The sequence below is a fragment of the Budorcas taxicolor genome, chromosome 25 (assembly GCF_023091745.1).
Source record: "Budorcas taxicolor isolate Tak-1 chromosome 25, Takin1.1, whole genome shotgun sequence".
In the NCBI taxonomy this organism is placed as follows: Eukaryota; Metazoa; Chordata; class Mammalia; order Artiodactyla; family Bovidae; genus Budorcas; species Budorcas taxicolor.
The window spans coordinates 25,368,807-25,389,734 of NC_068934.1; the positions used below are offsets into that span (position 1 = coordinate 25,368,807).

The 20,928-nt window shown below is 48.6% G+C and overlaps 1 protein-coding gene across 1 annotated transcript in view; it reads right to left on the reverse strand.

The window, feature by feature from the left end:
* NAV2 (neuron navigator 2) overlaps nt 1-20,928 on the reverse strand; it is a 424,695-nt gene that overhangs the window by 165,808 nt on the left and 237,959 nt on the right. The window contains exons 8-10 of the mRNA XM_052662508.1: nt 13,073-14,168; nt 8,108-8,220; nt 1,947-2,055 (exon numbers count right to left, since the gene is read on the reverse strand). Coding sequence (XP_052518468.1) covers nt 1,947-2,055; nt 8,108-8,220; nt 13,073-14,168 — 1,318 coding nt within the window. The remainder of the gene's footprint in view (nt 1-1,946; nt 2,056-8,107; nt 8,221-13,072; nt 14,169-20,928) is intronic.

Sequence of the window (20,928 nt, forward strand, 5' to 3'; positions counted from 1 at the left end):
CCCAGTTACTTGAAAGAAATGATCTTAACTAGTCTCTTTTGTAACCCAGGAAGGGCAGTAGACAATGCTGGACTGAAAACGATGGGATATAGCGCCTGCCTGCTTGTCCTTGGATGCTGCCTTTCATCTCTTCCTTCCTAAAAGCGGGAGGTGCCCATCCTCCCCGGGGGTCCTAAGACATTTCACATCCTCAGCTCTCTCCAGACTAAGCAGGTGGGGAGGGCCCTGATTTTCTCACTCTGTAACATGCATTTTCCCCACACATTTGCTTCTCTCCTCTTTTGTCCAAAATGACAATTAAACTTTGGGGGCAAAAGATCAGAAATGAAAGATGAATGCCTGGGCTGGTGAAACTAGCTAGGTCTGAATCTGCCAGGAGACTGAGCTCGTCCCGGGTCTTGCCATACCATCAAGATGAGAAACACAGAGGTCTCTTAACAACTTATTGACCAGAGAGGTATTAATACGCCTTTTGTTACTCGAATGTTATTGATGGGAGTGTTTCGATATTCACTGATGTAACAAATCACTGGCCACAGTGATTTTGCTAGTTTCTGCAAAACTCCCCTAGTCAATAATGTGTTAACTAAGCAGACAGAGTGAGAGTCTTTCCTGCAGGAGAAAGCATGGACGCTTTCCCTCCTCTCATGATCACTATCTTAGCCTGAGCCAAGAGATCCACCAAACTGCTGGAACCGACTTTAAGTCAGTTTCAGTGATGGTGGAAGGAGGGAGGTAACTTATCTCATCACAAAGGGGCAGTCCAGCACCAGGCTCCAGGCCAGCACCCTCCCACCCAGGGTACTTGCCTCTGAAAGGAACCGATTAGGTGCCTCGGCTGCTTTTGTTTCCCTCCGATCCGGGAAGCAGCCTGCCTGACTCATCTCATCCTGGGAACCCCTAAGATTTAGGTGGGCTCTCCAGCTGGCAGTAGTGGTAAAGAACCTGCCTGCTATTTCAGGAGACATAAGAGATGTGGGTTCGATCCCTGGTTAGGAAGACCCCCTGGAGGAGGGCATGGCAACCCACTGCAGTATTCTTTCCTAGAGAATTCCATGGACAGCGGAGCCTGGTGGGCTACAGTCCCTGGGGCAGCAAAGAGTCGGACAAGACAGAAGCGACTTCACATGCTCGCAAGCTTTAGGCCCTGGTCTTCTTTAAGAACCCACGGTGCTTAACCCTGTTCTGCCAAAGCTGCAGGCAGAGGGGGAGCCCAGCAATCTCCTGCTGTGTTCATTTATCAAAAAGACTGAAACTGGAGAAGCAAAGGAGACCTCCCTGACCTGGGAGCTCACAGGGGTAACTAGGCCTTTACCTAGATCATCAAGGCCAAACACAAACCATAAAACCTCGTTCTGCCCAAATCATGAAGGATGCCCAGGGCTGCATCCTCTTCACCTTCTCGCTCAACCATGAAAAGAAGCTGATAAATGTTTCCAATGTAATCCTAGAGTTCATCCAATGAAACCGTGGTTTAAACATGATCCTCCGTTTTTATAAATATTTCCGTACGTGTTTTATACACGTGCATGACTAACAACGTTACAGAGTGCTGGGGATCAGAAGAGAGGGCAGGAATGCGAGTTAGTCATTTTATCACACAGGTCAAGTACAGTTCACCTGCTCATTTTAACAGCCCAATATCATTTTGGAAAATGCAAGCAAAGGGAAATTTCAGTGCAGCTGGTCTGCCACATCCTCTGTGGAATGGACTGAGCAACCTTCTGCTTTGGGAAGGAATTTGTCTCTACGGATTTTTGCTCCTGACACTTCTGCACGCCATCTGGAGTGCTCAGTGAATTTCAGCACATTGGCAATCCAGGTTATTTATTCCATTATTAACTAAATCACGTTTGTGGGTAGGGCGGGAACACACCATGGCAGAAGCAGCCATGTGATAATCACGTTACCAGCCGATTCAGGGAAGTGATTCACGCTCTAGGTACCTGTGTGTAACCTGAGTTCCCCGTAAACTGGACATGGTCTCCTCCAAATTCTGCCGCAGATCAGCAATATTCTTCACCGTCCGCAGTCGCCGAGCCTCGGGGTCCTCCCCTGGAGAGACAAAGGTGAAGACTGTTTAAGTTCTCAGGTAGACGGGGAGATTCATGGGAACAGCAGTCGTGTCCAAGACCATAAGCATGCTGCTTGCTTGGGACATGGCTCATCACACATCCGCAAGAAGGATTTGAGAGTGAATGAATGGAAGGATGGAGGAATACCCAAAGGAAGGCACTAAACCTAAATAGAGAAGTCTGTCTTCTCCCTGCAGGTACCTCCAGCAATAGGTGAGGTCTAGCTTGTGAGACAAAGACAGAGTCTGAGACAGTAAACACATTTCCACACTGTCTCCCATAAAGACACACACACGTTAGGTCTGAGCCCTGCCCAGGAATTATTTTCCAACCATACAGAAGTGGGAAAGGCCTTTTGCTTTCTCCTCCATAGATAGGTGCTGCTATCTACTGACCCAACACTACTTTACTTATTTACGTATTTTTGGCTGTGCTGGGTTTTCGCTGTGGCTCAGGCTTTCTCTAGTTGTGGTGAGCAGGGGCCACTCTCTCGTGCTCTGCAGGCTTCTCACTGCTGTGCCTTCTCTTATCATGGCACACAGGCTTCAGTAGCTGTGGTTCCTGGGCTTCGTTGCTCCAAGGCATGTGGGATCTTCCTCTGGGAAGGGATCAAACCCGTGTCTCTTGCATTGGCAGGCAGATTCTTTAGCACTGAGCTGCCGAGGAAGCCCTGATGCAACATTATAGACAGCTCATCTGTAGTGGCTAAAAGATCTGCACCTATTGATCATTAATATTTCTACAGAGAGAGGTTTGCCTTCTTGGCCCGATTTGTTATGTCATCTCGAATTCTGGCTCCTCTCCTCCCTGGCTGAGTGGTCACCAGGAAGGTGCTGACCCTCTCTGCCCTTCAGATGCCACGGTCCTAATCGAAGACAGTGACAGGGCTGGTCTCAACGGACTGTCGCAGGACTAAATGAAGAGCCCGAAGTGCAGCGCCCACCAAAAGCACCCGATCACGCCAGCTGGTGCTGCCGAGTGGGGAACGTTCGAGAAGAGCCAGGCTTCTCTCTGGGGGACAAGGGACTTTCATTCCTGGGCAACATTTCCCACTAAATGTTCCCAACAATTCCCACCTCTCCACTGGTCTGGAGAGGCGAGGCTGGCACAAACATCCCAGGAGAAAGAGGCCACATACAAGCTAGGAAGCCACACCCCCTCTCAGAGAAGCCTCGGCCTGGGGGTGTCTGGCCATTCTGTCTTGTTTGGGCTTATGGGGGGAGAAGAAAAGCTGAATAACTACAATAGTGATGAGAGGAATCACACATCTTTCCCTCAGAGTAATTTCAGGAGAGCTGAGAAGACCACCATCAAGGGTCTTTTAAAGCTGATGACTACTTCAAGTACTAAGCAATATTTCTAAATTAAGCTCCATACAGAATACGGTACACATGGGCAACAGCAAGTGGGATTTACCACAGACGCCAGCAAGTGTCAGTAACAGGGCAACAGGCAGCTAAGAAAAGGCATGGAATTAACTCTCCTTCTGAGACAGATGACCACTTCTTAGGTTATTCTCAACACAGTGATGCCTGGAGGCTAGATTCAATGATTGATTCTATGGAAGAAACTTGCTATAGCAAACTCTCTGGCCTTGAAAACGTCAGTGTTTTCAATTTTCTCCCCACTCCTAACCAAGAGAAATTTGAAAGGCATTTTTCCCTTATCTGAAAAGTAGTCAGACCTGCATTTCCCACCCAGTTCTTTCAAGTACATACGGACGTCCATGTTTTTAAATGAAAGCAGTGATGAATGTCTACTTTACGTTCCCCTAATGGCTTTGGAGGAATGTAATTGCATCTATCCACAGGGCCATCAATTAATTATCTTTCACTGCCAGTTTGGCCACATTTTATCTGTGTAAAGGCTGCCAAAAAAAGGTACTGATCTTTTGGATGGCTCCAGGCCCTTCAGGGAATATTTATTATGAAGCTAGGTCTAGGCACCAGTTTTCAAATTACTTCCATTAATTAACTTAATCATGCACAACAGTATAATAACTATATTTACAGGCACACCTTGTTCTGTTGTGCTTTGCTGATATTTGTGATCTTTACAGATTGAAGGTTTGTGGCAACCCTGCTTCGACCGCGTCTGTCGGCGCTGTTTTTCCAACGGCACTCGCTCACTGTGTCTGTGTGTCATGCTTTGGTGATTCTGCCAATATTTCCAACCCTCCACCAGCAAAAAGACTATGACTCATTGAAGGTTCAAACAATGGTTGGCATTTTTTTAGCAATGAAGTATTTCTCAATTAAGTACGTTGTTCAAAATAGTACGTTGTTTTTTTAGACCTCATGTTACTGCACACTTAATAGACTACAATACAAGGGAAACAGCTTTTCATGAACTGCTGTTTAGTCACTCAATTGTGTCTGACCCTTTTGCGACCCTGTGGACTGTGGCCAGCCAGGCACTTCTGTCCATGGGATTTCCCAGGCAAGAACACTAGAGTGGGTAGCCATTTCCTTCTCCGGGGCATCATGCCTGGTATTGAACCTACATCTCCTGCATTGGCAGGTGGGTTCTTAACCCTCTGCTCCACCAGAGAAGTGCACTGGAAAACCAGAAAAATCTGCGTGACTTGCCTTCTTGCAATCTTTACTTCATTGCAGTGGTCTGGAACCAAACTGGCAATGTCTCCGAGTTAGGTCTGTACATGTCCACGTCTCTAATGACGTCTTAACGACACATTTGCCTGTGTTAAGTCTCCTAAGTCAAAGGTCTTTGACACAGAGTGGTAACTCACCTTTGTTCTTGGTAACCCCCACACAAATCTAGATATGTTCAAGAAATATTTATTGCCCCAAAAATGTTTGGTCAGTGTAGGGTGAAAGAGAAAGGATAGATTTTGCACTCCAACAGATGAAGGTTTGCACAGCGGCATTGCCACTTATTAGCCACTTGACCTTGGACAAATCACTTATCCTCTCTGAATGTCATCTGTAAAATGGGGATAAAAGCCCTTCCCTTAGGTTAGAAGGATCAGATGAGATGACACGTGATATCCCTAAGCAATTGATCAAATAGTCCCATAAACGTCCATCCCCAAATACTGGCTGTAGATAAGCTGGATTCAGCCTCATACTTACAAGCTACTATGTAGTGTCTCCATAAAATTATTCACCGTACAGCCACACACATGATACAGCCACACACATGAGTTTCACCACTTAAATGTAGGGCTCATTGAATCTGAATGTGCTGTTTCCCCCGAGGAGTCCCACTGGGAAATATATGCTCCCCTCAAAGATTCCAAGGGCAACGTAGAAGCACAGACTAGTAGTCCACCTGCCTCGCTCAGGTGTTGATGTTCTAAACTGCCCATTCTGCATGCTGGAAGATGGGCTCAGTGTAAGATCTCCATCCCAACTCATTGTCTGAACAAAATAAACACACGGCGTGCCCCAGGGCAAACGACTGGGCCCTTGAAACCCATCTACTATGAACCATTCCATGTCTACCCGTGACTCTCCTCACCTGCCCAGGGCAGTCCCCCCGCAAGCCAGGCGCTACGATGGAGAGAACAGCACATTCTGATCACACAGAGCAGACGTGAGGATGGAAGGGTGTTAACATGAGGAACACGGATGGGACTGGGAGTTTTTACTTGGAAGAGGGAGGCTAGGGGACACGCTGCTGCAGGAAAAGAATGGAAACTGTCCATGAGCTTCAGGAGGCTGGATTATGCCCAGTGATTTAGAAATGGAAGGATAAGACTCCATTACCAGGCAAAGCCAACTAGGTATGGAAGGGCTGTCTCGTGAAGGAATAGCTTTTCCATCACAAGAAGTATTCCAGCAGAGGCTGAAAGACAGCTCATCAGTGAATGACAGAAGGGCTTTGTGGACTGGATAATAAATGGATGTGGTTCCTCCTAACGCTACGACCCGAGATGCCTATCTCACCTGTAACTCTGTGTGAATGGCAGAGCACCATGGGACAATCCACCTACTTGCATAAGTACGGGGAAAGAACTAAGCAATAGATCAAAGAGTCTCATAAATGGCAATTCCTAGACACACACATTTGTGGTCATTTCAAGGGACCGGCTGTAAATAAGCTGAATTCAACCTCATACACACGTCCTACTGTGTAGTGTCTCCACAAAACTATTCACACACACGACACAGCCACACGTGTGAACTTCACTGCTTAAATGTAAAGACACGGCCTCCTGATTCACAAAGTGTCCTTAGCAACTAAAACCCTTTGACTTCACACCAAAGAGTGTTTGATTAGCCATGACTGGCTGCAACAGTTCTGGTCCCCAAACCCAAAGACAGCATCTCAGGCTTTCTGAGCTCTCACTTGGTTGCTGTCCTGATGCACAGGAGACATGGGGTGAAAAAGAAAAAGGACTGAAAAGATCACAGGCTGCCATCTGTCCCTCTGAAATTTAAGTGTTATGTGGAATGTTCTCCGGCTGCCGCCTTCACTTCTTAGATGTAAATTTCACTGAGCCCCTGGGTCTGACATGAATCCATACTCCTCCACAAGACACACGTCTGACCCATGCCAGCTGCTGAATCACTGGCCTGGCTCTTTTGATGTGTGCACATATGAACACGATCTGGAATGTGTATGGAGACCTGAGTAGTCATTAACCTCCATACCCTTCTCCTGAGAGCTGACCCTTTTCCTGCACCATCCAGGTTCTCACATGCAAGGGAGCTAAAACCTGAGAGAGAAGGAAACGTAAAATCAATCCCAAATGTGGGGCCCCAAACCACTGCAAGATGGATCACTTACAAATGGCTGGAAACTTCTCTGTCTCCTCAACATGCCCGGCCAGCAGAGCCAGAGGGAAAGAGCTAAACCTCTCAGATCCTCTGAAAGGAACACTCAGAGTTAATGGTCAAATAGGTGGACGAGGCAATCATATGGGCTGCATACCAACTCCACCACTGTACTGTAGCTATTAAAATGGTGGGGTCATGGATACTTCGTCTAATGAATGGATTTTAAACATGGATTCAGTTTTTAACCCAACCCGGGAAGTGGTATAATATGCAAAGACTAACACAGCCACTGCTCAATATGTGGCTTGCCACTCACTTCCCTGATTAGAAGTTGCTGGGACCCAGGGCACAGAGCTGGCAACAGGGATGGGCACAGAGCTGGCAACAGGGATGGGCACAGAGGAAGCGGTGGCCCAGAATGCACTGCAGCAGGAATTCAGTTCTGATGCTACTTCTGTTTCTTTAAATGAACACTGTGATGGTGTAACGCTAATAAATATTTGTGGAACTGTATGACAATTGCAGATTTTATGTTTTTATATGATATGACATCCTTTAATCATCATTCCTGTCTAGTGAAAATGTTAGCTGCTCAGTTGTGTCCGACTCTTTGTGACCCTATGGACTGTAGGCCGCCAGGCTCCTCTGTCCATCGAATTCTCCAAGCAAGAATACTGGAGTGGGTTGCCATTCCCTTCTCCAGGGGATCTTCCCGAACTGAGGATCAAACCCCAGGCTCGCACATTGCAGGCAGATTCCTTAACACCATCTGAATGATCAGGGAAGCCGCTCCTTGTCTAGGTTACATTTAAATAAAATTTAGACTTTTGTTTTTGGTAAAAGAAATATGCTGAAATCTTCTTTCCAACTGTCTGAAGATGCTCAGAACAATTTTCAATCAGTGCTTCTAGAAAGGAAATTTGAAAAAAGGCAATACGTTTTAGAGTCCTAACTCTTTTTGGAAAGCAACTCTATCTGAAGAGTGAACAAGGAGATTCAAGGTAAAGTGTTTCAAGCCCAGAGCCCCTACACGAGTGGGGTGGAGTATGGCTTAAAGCAGAATTCACCAACAGTTAAAGACTTTTTACAGTCTGGGAAGGAGGGAATATACTGTGAGAGAGAGAAGAGGGGCAAAAAAGAGGTAGCAGGAAGATGGAAAATCAGTTTGGCTCATCAGTCAAAGCAACAGTGAAGCAAGTTCACGACCAGCTGGGTTCCGCCCTTCCAGCGGCGGTGGCTTGGGAGGCCTCACCTCCCAGAGACAGGGAAGTTCCAGGGCTCCGTACTCACCAGTGAGTTCCTCCAGGGCAGGCTGTCCACTCTTGGTGTAGTGGCTGGGCTCCGTGGTCACACCCCCTGAGCTGGACTCGGCAGTAACATTCCCTTCGGTGTCTGTCTGGGACCTTCACACACAAACCAGAGCAGACATACTTGTCACAAGCAGTAACTATTCCGTCTGGACCACTGTGCTCCAATCACAACCCCCGTGAGCCCCTCCCTTGGTGAGAAGCTTTAGAACAGAGCACACCAGCAGACACTCTAAATAATTCATCGGTGCACGAGGAGCGATGTCCCAGAAACAGAGAGAGCCACCGAAGTATAAAAGGTGAAATATTCATCACCCAAATGGAGGGGCTGCAGTCCTTCACTGGGGAACGCGTTTCTGCGTCCCCTATGGGGAGCTGGATCTAGCCAGCAAAAGGCTGGCAAGTACCCGGCGGTTTGGATCATTTAACCTGTGCCAAAGAGCCACTTCTAAGTAACCAGCGATGCCAGCAAGCCAAGCATGAAGATGATTCCACTGGCAGCCCTGTGCGCCAGCGCCCCCCCCCCCCCCCCCCAGATCCTCCTGACACGGCTGTCTCTGGAGAGGTGACTGTACAGCTGGCCAGGAGTGGGTGCCAAGCAGGTGTGTTTGCCCTCCAGGTCTGATTCAGAGCTCAGGTCTCCTGAGATGAAAGGTCTCACGGATCATTATTTCAACACTTGACTGAAATCTGCACTTCCCCAAACCTTCTCCATGCCCTTATTTGTCAAGCAAATCGAGACAATCAAGCAGTGTGCTCTAGCCACAATTACCTCTGCTTATTCAGGCGTGCCAGGCAAATATAATTACATTCGGATATATAACCCTGGGCGTAATGTTATTCATTCATCGGCATCCTCAGCTAATTCAACCAGATTTCACTCTCTATGAAAAAGTGTTTGCCAAGAATGCGGATTGCCTGAAACAGACTGTGGGGGGTGTACCGATAAGCCCCACATCATCCATCTACACTCCCCCCCACCTTTGCCTTCCTATTGACGCCATCGGTTCCCCATTCCCATCATCTCTGAATTTAAAGGATTTCCATGCTTTCTGTGTTCCTCTCCTTCCTTTGACCAGAATCCAAGCTTTCGCCATCTCTGCCCAGGCCAGTGAACAGGTATATTGCCTCCAGCCATAGAGCTTACAAATGACAGCCAGGTATAGAAACCAGCCCATGGATGATTCTTACTGGTCTGTGCAGTATCTTTCAAGGCTTTCGAATTCACGTCCACATTTAAAACTGGAGAGAGGTCACCAAAAAACTCTAGATTTCTGTCCCTTGCTCAGTAAAAAGTCTGGAAGGAGTGAGCTCACTTTCTTGCAGGTCGCCACCTGCTGGTGAAAAGTGGTGGCGGTCCCCTCTGGGGAGGCGTGAGGTTCCCTTTCCTGGAGTCCCGCTCAGGGTGCTACCTCTGATCACCTTTGCGGACCCAAGCAGGCCCCTGAACTGTGATCTCTGTTTCAGACTGTTTCCACGTCTTGTCCACTCCCCATTCTGCTCTCCACTGACCTTAGTGACCCTGATGTGACCTTTCATCTTTTGATTAAAGGCCTCTAATGGTTTTCCGTTGCCCGTAGAATAAGATCTAAAGTCCCTATTGTGATAGAAGACACCCTACATCACAGGATTCTTCCTCCTTCATTTCCAGCCCGGCTCCTAGCGCTCCTGCCTTTACACACGGACCCGCCCTGTGCTCCACCCAGATGCGGCTTCTCTCCAGTCCCAGCTCATACCCAGCCCTTCACAATTTTGTCTTTGTAGTGACTGTGCCCTTTGACTGAAGGTTCTTTTCCTCTTTCTTCCTTAGTTTGCTCCTGAGCTGCCCTGAAGGCACAGTCCCCATGCCATCTTGGTTTGGAAGCTTTCCCCAATTCTTGGCCAGTGGATGGCTCCACCTCTTCTGCGTTTCTGTTCTCCTGATGTCTACTTACTAGAGTAAGATCTAATTAATCAACCTTTCCTCCACTAGATTAAGAGCTCTCTGAAGGCTAAGACTGGCACTTTTGAGTGAGCATTTAAGAACACTCTGCTCCAATTCATATGCTAAGCAGGCACTCAGGTAGGGTGTGATGAATGGATAAATGAGTTTTTAAGTCTAGAAAGATTCTGGGTGAGAGAAGGACCATTGGACTTGGAGGTCTGAACACTGAGCTGGCTGGAGTCTGCTGTCTATTACTTGATAGCCATGTACATCTCAGTAAGTCACTGCACCTTGGAGAGAGGCTGGACCCTTATCTGGACATGGGATTACAACAGCCACCTCTCCTGGCTGCTACAAAACTCACAGGTGAAACCACACGAAAGCACTTAGCGAAGTATAAAGCAACAGAGGTGTCCAGTGTGTCTTAAGAACTGGTAACTATAGTTCATTCCGAGTGATCTTTTTTAAAAAAAATGGTTTATTTTCCTTTTTCTCTTGGTAACATCACTAACATGAGAGGTTCTAGGAGGAGCACTGTTAAATAATAAACAGTGAGCTGTAAACTTGAGAGAGAGAACCTGGAGCATAAATGGAGTCTAAGCCACTTTCTAAGAATCCTCTGATCTAGTCCTGGCTCCTCAATTTACAGATGAGGCTCAGCATGAGGCAGTGACATAGAGTCAAGACTATTTCATAGTTAAGCACTTGGTCCCTCTAGGTAGAGAGACTTGGCTATAAGCACAGGCTCTTCTGACTACCAGCTCTTTGACGTAGAGGAAGTTATTTAATTATTCTAGGCCTCAGTCTGCTTATCGGAAGAACGGGGATAAAAAAGGTAGCCAGCTCGTGGAGTTGTGAGAACGATCCAGTGATCTGGGTTTCTGCACACACGTGGTGCATGCTCAGCAGCGGTGCCTGCAGCCAGGTCCCAAGGCCACACAGGGACGCACAAGTGAACAAAAGACCAAGTCAGGTAACAGGGCTCTTCTCTCCAGCCTCCTGGGCTCACCCAGAGGAAAGACACCTCAGAGGAGGAACAAGGACATCACACGGGCTGAACACAAATGCTAGAGTGCAGTTCAACACATGGGATGCTTTCTCCCTCCCATCTGTTGGACTTTAGCTCTTTACCATTAAGAGCTTTTCCTCTCATAGAAAAATCTTGAAATATTAAAAAAAAAAAATAGAGCTTAAATGTTTAGAATCTTTCAAATGATTACAGCCAGAAAAAAAAAAGGGGGGGGAGAGAGTGGAATTGACCATGATCAGACTGTCACATATTTTAATTCTGAAAATGCAAATCAAAAATCTGGGAATAGCAGCCTGAATATGTCTGACGTTAAGACTATCCACGTGACTGCAATGATAGAAATTTCACGGCAAGCAATTCAGTTGCCTCCATGGTTCAGAAAACAGTTGTATAAAAAGTTGAGCATGGAGACCAGCGCTGAAGCAGTATCTAAGTTTTGGCACCCTTCTCAGGACTGTTAGCTGAGCTGATGACTTGATTTCATACAAAGATGACCACCTCCCATTTAAAAAGATCTGGTGTGACCCTCCCTGAAGGGGAGAGTGAACAAGGAAAAGGAAAGAGCTTCTCCTCAGAAGCCTGACCTTCCCTCAAAGGCTGGATGCTGTGGGCTTGACTCCGCAATCAGTCGCTTGAACCAGTCTTCCTATCAACTCTTGGCAGGAATGGAAACAGAACTAGAACTCACCTCAGGCAGAGAGAGGAAACATCTAATTCACTGGGGAAGCATGCAGGCTGAGGAAGCGGAAAGCATGGGCGCGAGTCTGTGCATATGAACAGGTATGTGAACACACGTGTGGATACGTGCATAGGTGCATTCACATTTCATGTATGAATGTGTACTTGGGTCCTTATTTACGTGTGATTGTCCATGATGTGCACTCACCATATGGATGCATCTGTGTGTGTGTGTGTGTATAAGCTGGGTAGCATCTGTGTGTGTGTGTATAAGTTGGGTAGCATCTGTGTGTGTGCACAGGAGCAAGCTGAGCATTACGAACAGGGCTCTGGGACCCCCCCCCCCCCCCCAAGAGCAGGGCTGGGTGGCTTCCATCTGCCCAGACAGGACTCATCGCAAGAATCAAGCATCATACAGAGACGATGTCCCCCAACCTGTACAGGTGTGTGGTGTAACCAGAGGCTCTCACAGGCCACAACCACCCAACACAGCAGCACCGGGCTCCCTGTGGCCTCCTGTGGTCCCCTGGATGTGCTATTAGAGACAGGCAGAGGGACTGATAGTGGAAACATTCAGGCTTGTCACCAAAATACAACTCAGGTTCTCTGGTTCTTCTAGAACTAATCCTTCCTTATGGTTACCCTTCTTCCTCATCCTGTTCTCCCCTCTGAAAAATCCCAGCACATAGCAGGGACTGAAAAAATATTTGAGTTCCCTGGCTGCCTAGTGGTTAGAATTCCGGGCTTTCATGGCTGTGGCCTGGATTTAATCCCTGGTTGGGGAACCCGCAATCCACACAGTGTGGCCAAAAAATTAAAAAAAAAAAAAAAATTTTTAGAAGAAAAGAAAAAAAATAGATGCAATAGGGTAACAAACCATGAGGTTCTGGAAGTTCAAGATGAGCCTCTCTGTGAGAAGTCTCAGTTGCTCAGCAAGGTGGTTTTGTGTTTCATCGTTTAAAGTACATTCAGGATGCTTTAGGACTGACCTTAGAGGCTGTCAAGTGAAATCAAACCACCGTCCTAGCTATTGTTCAGGCTGCTTCTGCCAAGCCCCTGGGTCCCTGCCTACCTGGGCCACTCTTCCGCATCTTAGGATCACTCACATTTTCCTTCCACTCTTAGGCTTTCTAACCTACCCCCACGCCCCAGCCACGCTGAATTAACTGTCCCTCAAGCACACCGCGTACGTCTCTATCAGGAGCTGATCACGGGGCCCCTGAACTGTCTGCCTCAATGTTCCCGGAAGACCCCTGCCCTTGAAGACCCCTTGCCCAGGGCTGGGCAGGGCTGGGGAGGGGGGCAGCCGCTCCTACCTGTACAGGAAAGGCGCCACGGTGGCAGTGTTGGGGTGGCTGTATTGCTGCTGGGGCTGAGGTAGCTGGACACTGACAGTATTGCTTCCTGTGGTCTGGGTGGTCCCCACGGACGCACTGACAGTCTGGCTGCTGATGCTGTGGTTCAGGCCGATCCCTCCGGGGCCTTTTCCTTCCGAGGACGCCAGGCTGGAGGAGGAGCTGGAGTGCCTGCCGTCCAGCGGGGGCTTCTGCTGGGGGAGCCCCGAGTTCGGCTTCCCACCCCGGGCTCGCTCCCCGTCCTTGGAAGGCGTGGGGGCACTTGGGGATTTCCCGGGCACGCTCTTCATCCCTGGTTTTGGTATCCCGCTGTGGGAAGGGGCCGGGGCCTCCTTCTTGGCACTGTTGAGCTTCCCCCCTTTGGGGATGAAGCTGGCGATCTTGGAGGACTTTTTGGGCATCTCGGTCAGGGCGGCCCCGCTGGGGTCTTCTCTCGGCCCCTCTTTGAGGTCCGGCCTGTCTGTTACCGAGGCTCTCTTGGTGAGGTCCTTGCTTTTCTCCTTCTCGCGCTGCTGTTTCTCCTTTTCCTTCTCGCTGCCTTTCGGGGAGCTCTTCTTGTTGGTCAGCGCCCGGCTGAAAGTCCTCTGGGCGATGCCCTTGAGGGCGATCTTGGGGCTGCTGGACGCGGGGCCGGCCGCTGATAGCGGGCGGCCGCCCGCCTCCATCTCTTCGCTCTCCTCGAAGCTGGGCAGGATCTCCAGCCGCTCGCAGCTCGTGTCCCGCGACCCCGGGCCCTCGCCCGCCTTGGAAGCCCCCTTGCTGTTGAAAAGTTTCAGTTTTTCCAGCATGGACCTCTGATTGTTGGGGGCCGGCTTCAGGGCTTCGGGGGCGGGCCGGGGGGGCTCGGGCGTGGGCGGCTTGACTGAGAGCGTGGCGGCCGCGGCGCTGTGCTTCACGCTGACCGACTTGCTACGCCAGGGCTTGGAGGCCGAGCAGGGCTGGGGGATGGCGGAGGAGGCGCCGCAGCTAGCAGGGCCACCCCCGCCGCCTCCCTCCAAAGCAGCGGGTGCATCTTCGCTCATTGCGGGGTGGGAGGATGCCGGGCTCGCCAAAGGCTCTGCGGAGACGGGGAAGAGAGGGAGACCTGAGTTACATGTATGGGCCTGCACTCATCACGAGGGGGCGTCGGCCACGGCTGCACGGCCGATCGCTCCAACCCGGATGCCACGCAGCTCCACTACCTGTCTCAATTTTAATTCCACCTTGACTTTCTCCTACGCTCCGTCAGGCACTGTTCACTTCCCCTCTCCCCCCTCCCCCACATTTTGGCATATGCTATGTGAACACACACCGACCTTAACATCCATATGTATGTGGCACAATTAAGCACACACTTCATGGGAAAACAAGCAAAAATCCACACCATCACTGTGATTGTGTGGGAATGGTACAAGAGATATCTCCTGTCTTGAATGATTCAACCCATAACCAACCCCGTTTTCCAACTAAAGGGAAACAATGGAGGATTATCCAACTTTAAGAAAACAATGTATCAGAGACAAACAATCAAGGATTATCCAACTTTAAGTAAACAATGTATCAGAGACACTAACACAGAACAGATTCCCCCCCTCCACAAAAAATCCAGAAAAAAGAGAAACCAAGCATAATCTTGACAGACCTAATTACCCACAGAAATTGCTAAATCCCATCAAAGCCTATGCGTTTTCCCTATGTTGGCACTTTTAAAAGAGTTACAAACGTGATGCAGGCTGGAGTTTAAAAAAAGGCTTTTGAGCTTAAGAGCATGAACTGAGCACGAGGCTTCACCGTCAGCAGGAAAACTCGCAGGTTATCTGAAAGTCAAGGCTTCCCCCTTGGCACACAGGGTGTAGTTCCCCAGCCAGCCCCTTTTCTCAGAAAAGCCTCAAAATATTTCCAAATTGGAACTGGAATTATTTGGAGACAGGCGGGTTCCAAACTGGCGCTCTGCTAGGCACCGAGGCAGCCTAGATTGATGACCTGAACGCCAGAGCTGCCTTGCTCAGGCGGCAGGCAGAGCCACACAGCGCCATCCTCCACATCGGGGCAGCTGTCAGAAGGAAGGGGGCCGGGACACGGCTGTGAGCCCATCCCCGCGCCCACCCACGACCACGCCTGCCCAGCGCAGACAGGGTGCAGCACCTCGGCCCCCAAAGAGCCCGTCCCCCACCCTTGCAAAGTCACAGGGACACGACTTACCCGGCCACAGTCACTTTCTCCCGCAACGATTCCCTAGGAAAACTTCTCCAGCCCGAGAGGCTGTCCTTCCGACTGTCACAACTGGTTTCGGTTAAACTGCTCATGTTTCTAATTAACTTTTGTCATCCGCAACTGCTCCAGTGCCCAGAAGCCTGGCGGGATTAACGGCTGCTTCTTCTGCCTTTTTTTTTTTTCCCCTTTTTAAATACCTACGTTCCACCGCCTTTGAGCAGCAGAGTAAACTGTATATAAGAGCGGCTTTTTATGATTTAAAAGTCAACGGCCGCCAAAGCCGAGCAAAGGCAGCCCCTTATGGGACACGAGCCGGGAGCACTCCCGGCAGACGAACGGGCCTCCCTTCCCTCTCAACTGCTCCAGGGGGTGGGGGGGGTGGGGTGGGGGGAAGCCGCAGCTCAGGGGTGATCCAACGCAGACCTCCCAATGTTTTAAAACACATACATCTTCCTGACTTCCCAGGGATTCGGGTTTGGAGCGGGGGCTGCTGTGCGATCCTCCCTTACAAAACGCACGGCGCGTTGCTGGATCTTTTCCTGGGGAGAGCTGGGGACTGGCTGGGAAACAGGCTCGCGGAACCCACCCACAACACCAGCCCCTAGGAGGGTCTCCTCGGGTGGGACACACTGCTCATGGAGGGCCTCCTGGGCTCAGGAGGTATCATGCTAGGCACTCTGAGAAGAGGGGCTCACTGCCCCCGTCTGATGAGTGGGGAGACTGAGGCTTGGAGAGGGCTAACGACTGACCCTCCATCACACCACTGGAGATGGTCCAGGGTGGGATTTGGACTCAGGTCTCGAGACACAGTGCTCTTTAGGACTGCATCGCAGCTATCTCCCGCGATAAAGAACACGTGTAAACGACAGCCACTTAGATGACCAGGGGACTTCAGAGCATCTACCTCTTCTACTGCTTGAGTATATTCACGATGTCCATGGTGGGGGACAAACCAGCCCAGCCACTGGACAGGAGGCACTGATGCCATGGAGGCCAGCTCCCGGGAGGGCAGCAGTGACCCTCCAATCGCCAGTTCCACTCTCTCAGGACCACTGTCCTTCCCTTTACTTGGGCTCAGATCTGGGGCAGAAATATTCATTCATTCGTACATTCAGTAAATTCACTGATGTCAGCATTCAAAGATGGGTCATCCCTGGTGGCCCAGTAGTTAAGAATGCCTCTGCCAATGCAGGGGACACGGGTTCCCTCCGTGATCTGGGAACTATGATCCCACATGCGGCGGGGCAACTAAACTTGAGCCACAGCTAGAGAGCCCTCCTGCCGCACTTCCGAAGCCCCCATGCCCCAGGGTTCATGCTCCGCAACATGAGAAGACACTGCAATGAGCAGCCCGCACATTGCAGCTAGAGAGTAGCCCCCGTTTGCCACAACCAGAGAAAGCCCGAGGACAGCAATGAAGAGCCCATGTGTCGTGACGAAGACTCAGAGCAGCCAAAAATAATTAGTTTTTAAAAATTAAAAACAAATTTAATGAGTGCCTAGTATATGCCACACATTGTTCTAGGCACTGGGATACATCAATGACAACACCGAGATCCCTGCCTTCATGGATGTCACACTCTAGCAGGGAGGGACCGATAATTCATATAATTAATACATACATTTTATCATTTGGTAGAAAAGAAGTCCTAGAGAAAAGGGGCTTTGAATGGGGTGGGGAGATTGCAACAATGTCCATATGGGAGCTACAGCAAGTCGGGATCAGAGGTTTGCTCTTCTTTCCTAAAGAAGTTTCAGAATTACTCCCTGCTGAGCAGAGGCACATGCATCAGTGTGACTTCTCTGCTCCCACACATTCCCTGGAACTCTTACAAGAAATGCCCCTGCCTAACATTTCTGTGTAATTTTAAATCTTAACATGCACAGCTAGCAATCAGTTGTTACTAACCAGTTAGGGACTGATCCAGAGTTAACCAGACACCTGACTTCTCTAAGAGAAATGTGTAAGCCAATCAAAGACCTGTGTTCCTTCAGGAAAGGTGTCAGGTGCAAGAAGGGGCTCACATGCCATAGGCGTGACGGATACATAATCACTTCCCAGGCTGTCCCCAGATGGCTCCCAGAAACTCTTGTCTTTCAAACCCCAGCTCAAATGCCTTCGTCCTTCGTCAAGCTCCCTGAGACCCTCAGGCTGAATGAACTACCCGGTTTGCATCATCACCTGGTATTTTTACCTACTCTGCTTCCCCGGGACACTGTCCAAACTTCCCTTTTTATAAAAGCATTTGGAGGGCCACCTACTTACACCAGGCACCGGGAATACAGCCTCTGCCCTTTAGGAACTCACTGTTCAAAGAGGTACCAGACCTCAAAACAGAGCACAGAAGCAATGTCAAGGCTGTAGAGGGCAGTACATGGTCCCAGGAGACCCAAAGATTGGGATCTCCTGATTCTCCCAGAGAGTCTGGGAGAGCTTCATGGAGGAGGCACTATGGGTTGGCTTGTTCCCCTGGTCTGTGAATCCTTCCAGAGCAGAGACCACTCCCTGCCCCCATTCATCCTTGTTTCCCTAAGCCTGCCAGAGCATAGAAAATACTAAATGGTTTCTGCATTGTTGGTGAGTAGTTGTGACATTTGCAAGTCACACTTAAGGCAAGAGAGACTCAAAATTTGTGATCAGCCATTAGGGTTTTATTAAAACCTTTCAGTCCAAACTCAGGATTAGGACTCAGAGCTTCAGAATTTCCACTTGGCATTTTGCCTGGGTTCCCCTTGTTATAGGATCATGGGGACATTTCAAGGCTGCTTATGATGGCTGTAAGAAACAGTCCGTGGGGATGATTCTGAATCTAGTTTCTAGAACAGAAGTCCCCTGGGTAGGGCTCCCAGGCATCAGCGCACCACCAGACCATCAATACTTTAGAACTGGGTCACAGACAGTAGCTGTTCAGTCACTCGGTCATGTCCGACTCTTTGTGACCCCATGCACAGCAGGATGCCAGACTGCCCTGTCCTTCACCATCTCTTCCCCTAAACAGTGAAGGGACTCCAGGTCATGAGTGGTCTTGTGCAGGTGAACTGGACACATTTCTGTCATTCCTGGGGCATCACACCAGTGATCTCAGACCTTGGCTGAGGTGGGAAAGAAGCCATTTCTAACACTAGGCTTCTGTGATTCCCACCAGGCTTCTGAGTGCGTGAGATAAATGCAGGAGAGGCCTGGGGAGGCAGGCAAGGCGGCCAGTGTGATACCAGCTCAAAGGATACAGCATACCAGCTGAGGTATAACACTCTGCCCCTCCGTCTCCCCATTTGTAAGAAGGTAAGCTTTTCTCTAGAGTCCTTTCAGCTCTGCTTCCATTTGAATCTCAGTGAGTCTCCAAGAGGCCTGAAGAGGCTGGACCCCAAGAACACAGCTAGGTTCACTTGCTAAGTTCTACGGTTACTCTGTACTATAGCACACAGGTGTTTCTTTAACTTCAATCATTTCCCTTACCAGTAAATGCAGAAAATGGGCTGGGTCAAGGTATACTCAAACTTTTATTTATTTATTTTGGCCATGTGGCATGCAGGATCTTAGTTTCCTGACCAGGCATCAAACCCACGCCCTTGTGCCCTGGACCACTGGACCTCCAGGAAAGGCCCAAGGAATACTCAACCTTGGATGAGCTGCTAGTGAATTAAAATCTGGTATTCCAGGAAGACAAATGAGGGAAAAGAAGGTGAATCCTTTAAAATTAAGAACACTTCTCTCTCTAATAACTTTAAAGAGAGAAAGATGGAAAGCACAAAAGAAATGCTCTGACGACCAGTATTCTCCCAACAATGGTATATTGTCCACGGAAGGAGGTGAGATGAACACTTCTGATGTCACATGGATACACATGTTTATATTTTAAAAGTTACCTATTTATCTGCTGCATATCATAAAAGACAAGCAGTTTACATATAAATCAACAGTTTCATGGGATGGTTCAGATGTAGATTTAATTTGAGTTGATTTAAGGAAACTATGAAACAAATAAAAACACAGGTGGTTTACTGATTTGGCAAAACTCACACAGCAAGTTTGTGAAAAACTAAAGTTGGGGACACACTGTTCCATTAACTCAGAAATACTTATTTTATATGTAAAATATATAATAACTATTTTTAAAATATTTATTTCATACTCAATCTATTCTTTTGATAAATGCAATCAATCAAAAGGAAGGTGAAGTCACTCAGTCGTGTCCAACTCTTTGCAACCCCATGGACTGTAGCCCTACCAGGCTCCTCCATCCATGGGATTTCCCAGGCAAGAACACTGGAGTGGGTTGTCATTTCCTTCTTCAGGAGATCTTCCCGACCCAGGGATTGAACGCGGGTCTCCTGCATTATAGGCAGATGCTTTACCGTTTGAGCCACAGGGCGGAAGGCCCCAAAATCGACTAGGTTTAAAACTAATCTGAAATGGCTACTTTAGAGCTTTATTATTTATACGTATTTGTTTAGCATGACATTTTACTGGGAATTGGTCAGATCTAGGAACATAATCAGGTCTTTGTTTAGCCAAAAGTAATTCTAAGGATAATGGTCTTAAGTTTCAGACTACTAAACATACTAAGAATAATATATTACATCAGGCCCAATAAACACCCCAAATATCCATATGCAAAATTTCATGACTTATTACATGTAATAGATGTTGGTAAACTCTGCCCTAGTTTGTATTTTATTTTTTGCTATACCAGGTCTGAGTTGCAGCAGAACTCTTAGTTGTGGCATGTGGGATCCAGTTCCCTGACCAGGGATCGAACCCAGGCCCCCTACATTAGAAGCATGGAGTCTTAGCCACTGGACCACCAAGGAAGTCCCCTAGTTTGCACTTGAGAATGCTGATCACAGGGCCCCTGAACAGAGTTGATGAACCACTGGGGAACCACGCCCCATCGACTGATCTCAGCTTTAAAAGGCCAGCTCACCAGGTTCACCCACCACCAACTGACAAACCACCGCAAAAAGGAAAAGTCTCATTTGAAATGCTGCAGAAACAGGAGGCCTTTGAAGAAGAGAAAAAGCTGTTTGAAAAAAAAAAAAGAAAGAGTTTAAGGAGAGCATTAATCCTCCTGTGGGGAAGGGAAAAGTTTGGTTTTTCTGGCAACCAGCCTTTAACCTTCCTGACAGTAACCAAAATACTTTCTAAATGAAAATACTGTCCAAGGCAGATAAACATTTCTTCCTCTCTTCCTCCACAAGGACAGCAGTGGCCTCTGGTCCCTCCTGTCCCTAGCTTCCTAGTTAGGGAGACGTTGGTGGTCTGGTCGGGGCAACAGGCACCCAGGGAGCACGATCTAGGCCAGCTGATCTTAGTTCCTGTCACCGTACTGTGATTTTAAACCTGCTCAGAGGATGGGTCTAGCCTAAATCCTCAGGAAAAGGTCTGATCATTGGGCCTATACAATTTCATATAGTTTGTTAAGGTATCAGTCTTGAGTATACGAATTTGTTAGGATAACTGAAACCAGTTTTGTTTTTGGTTTGTTTGCTAGTTTGTTAAGTGCATGGACTCTAGCCACACAGGCTGGCGATTATTTCCAGAGTTGCTCTGCTTAGTTTCTCTACAACCATGCTAGCCACCAGACCACAGCGGGGCACATAAGTGGATCTCGCTCAATCCATTT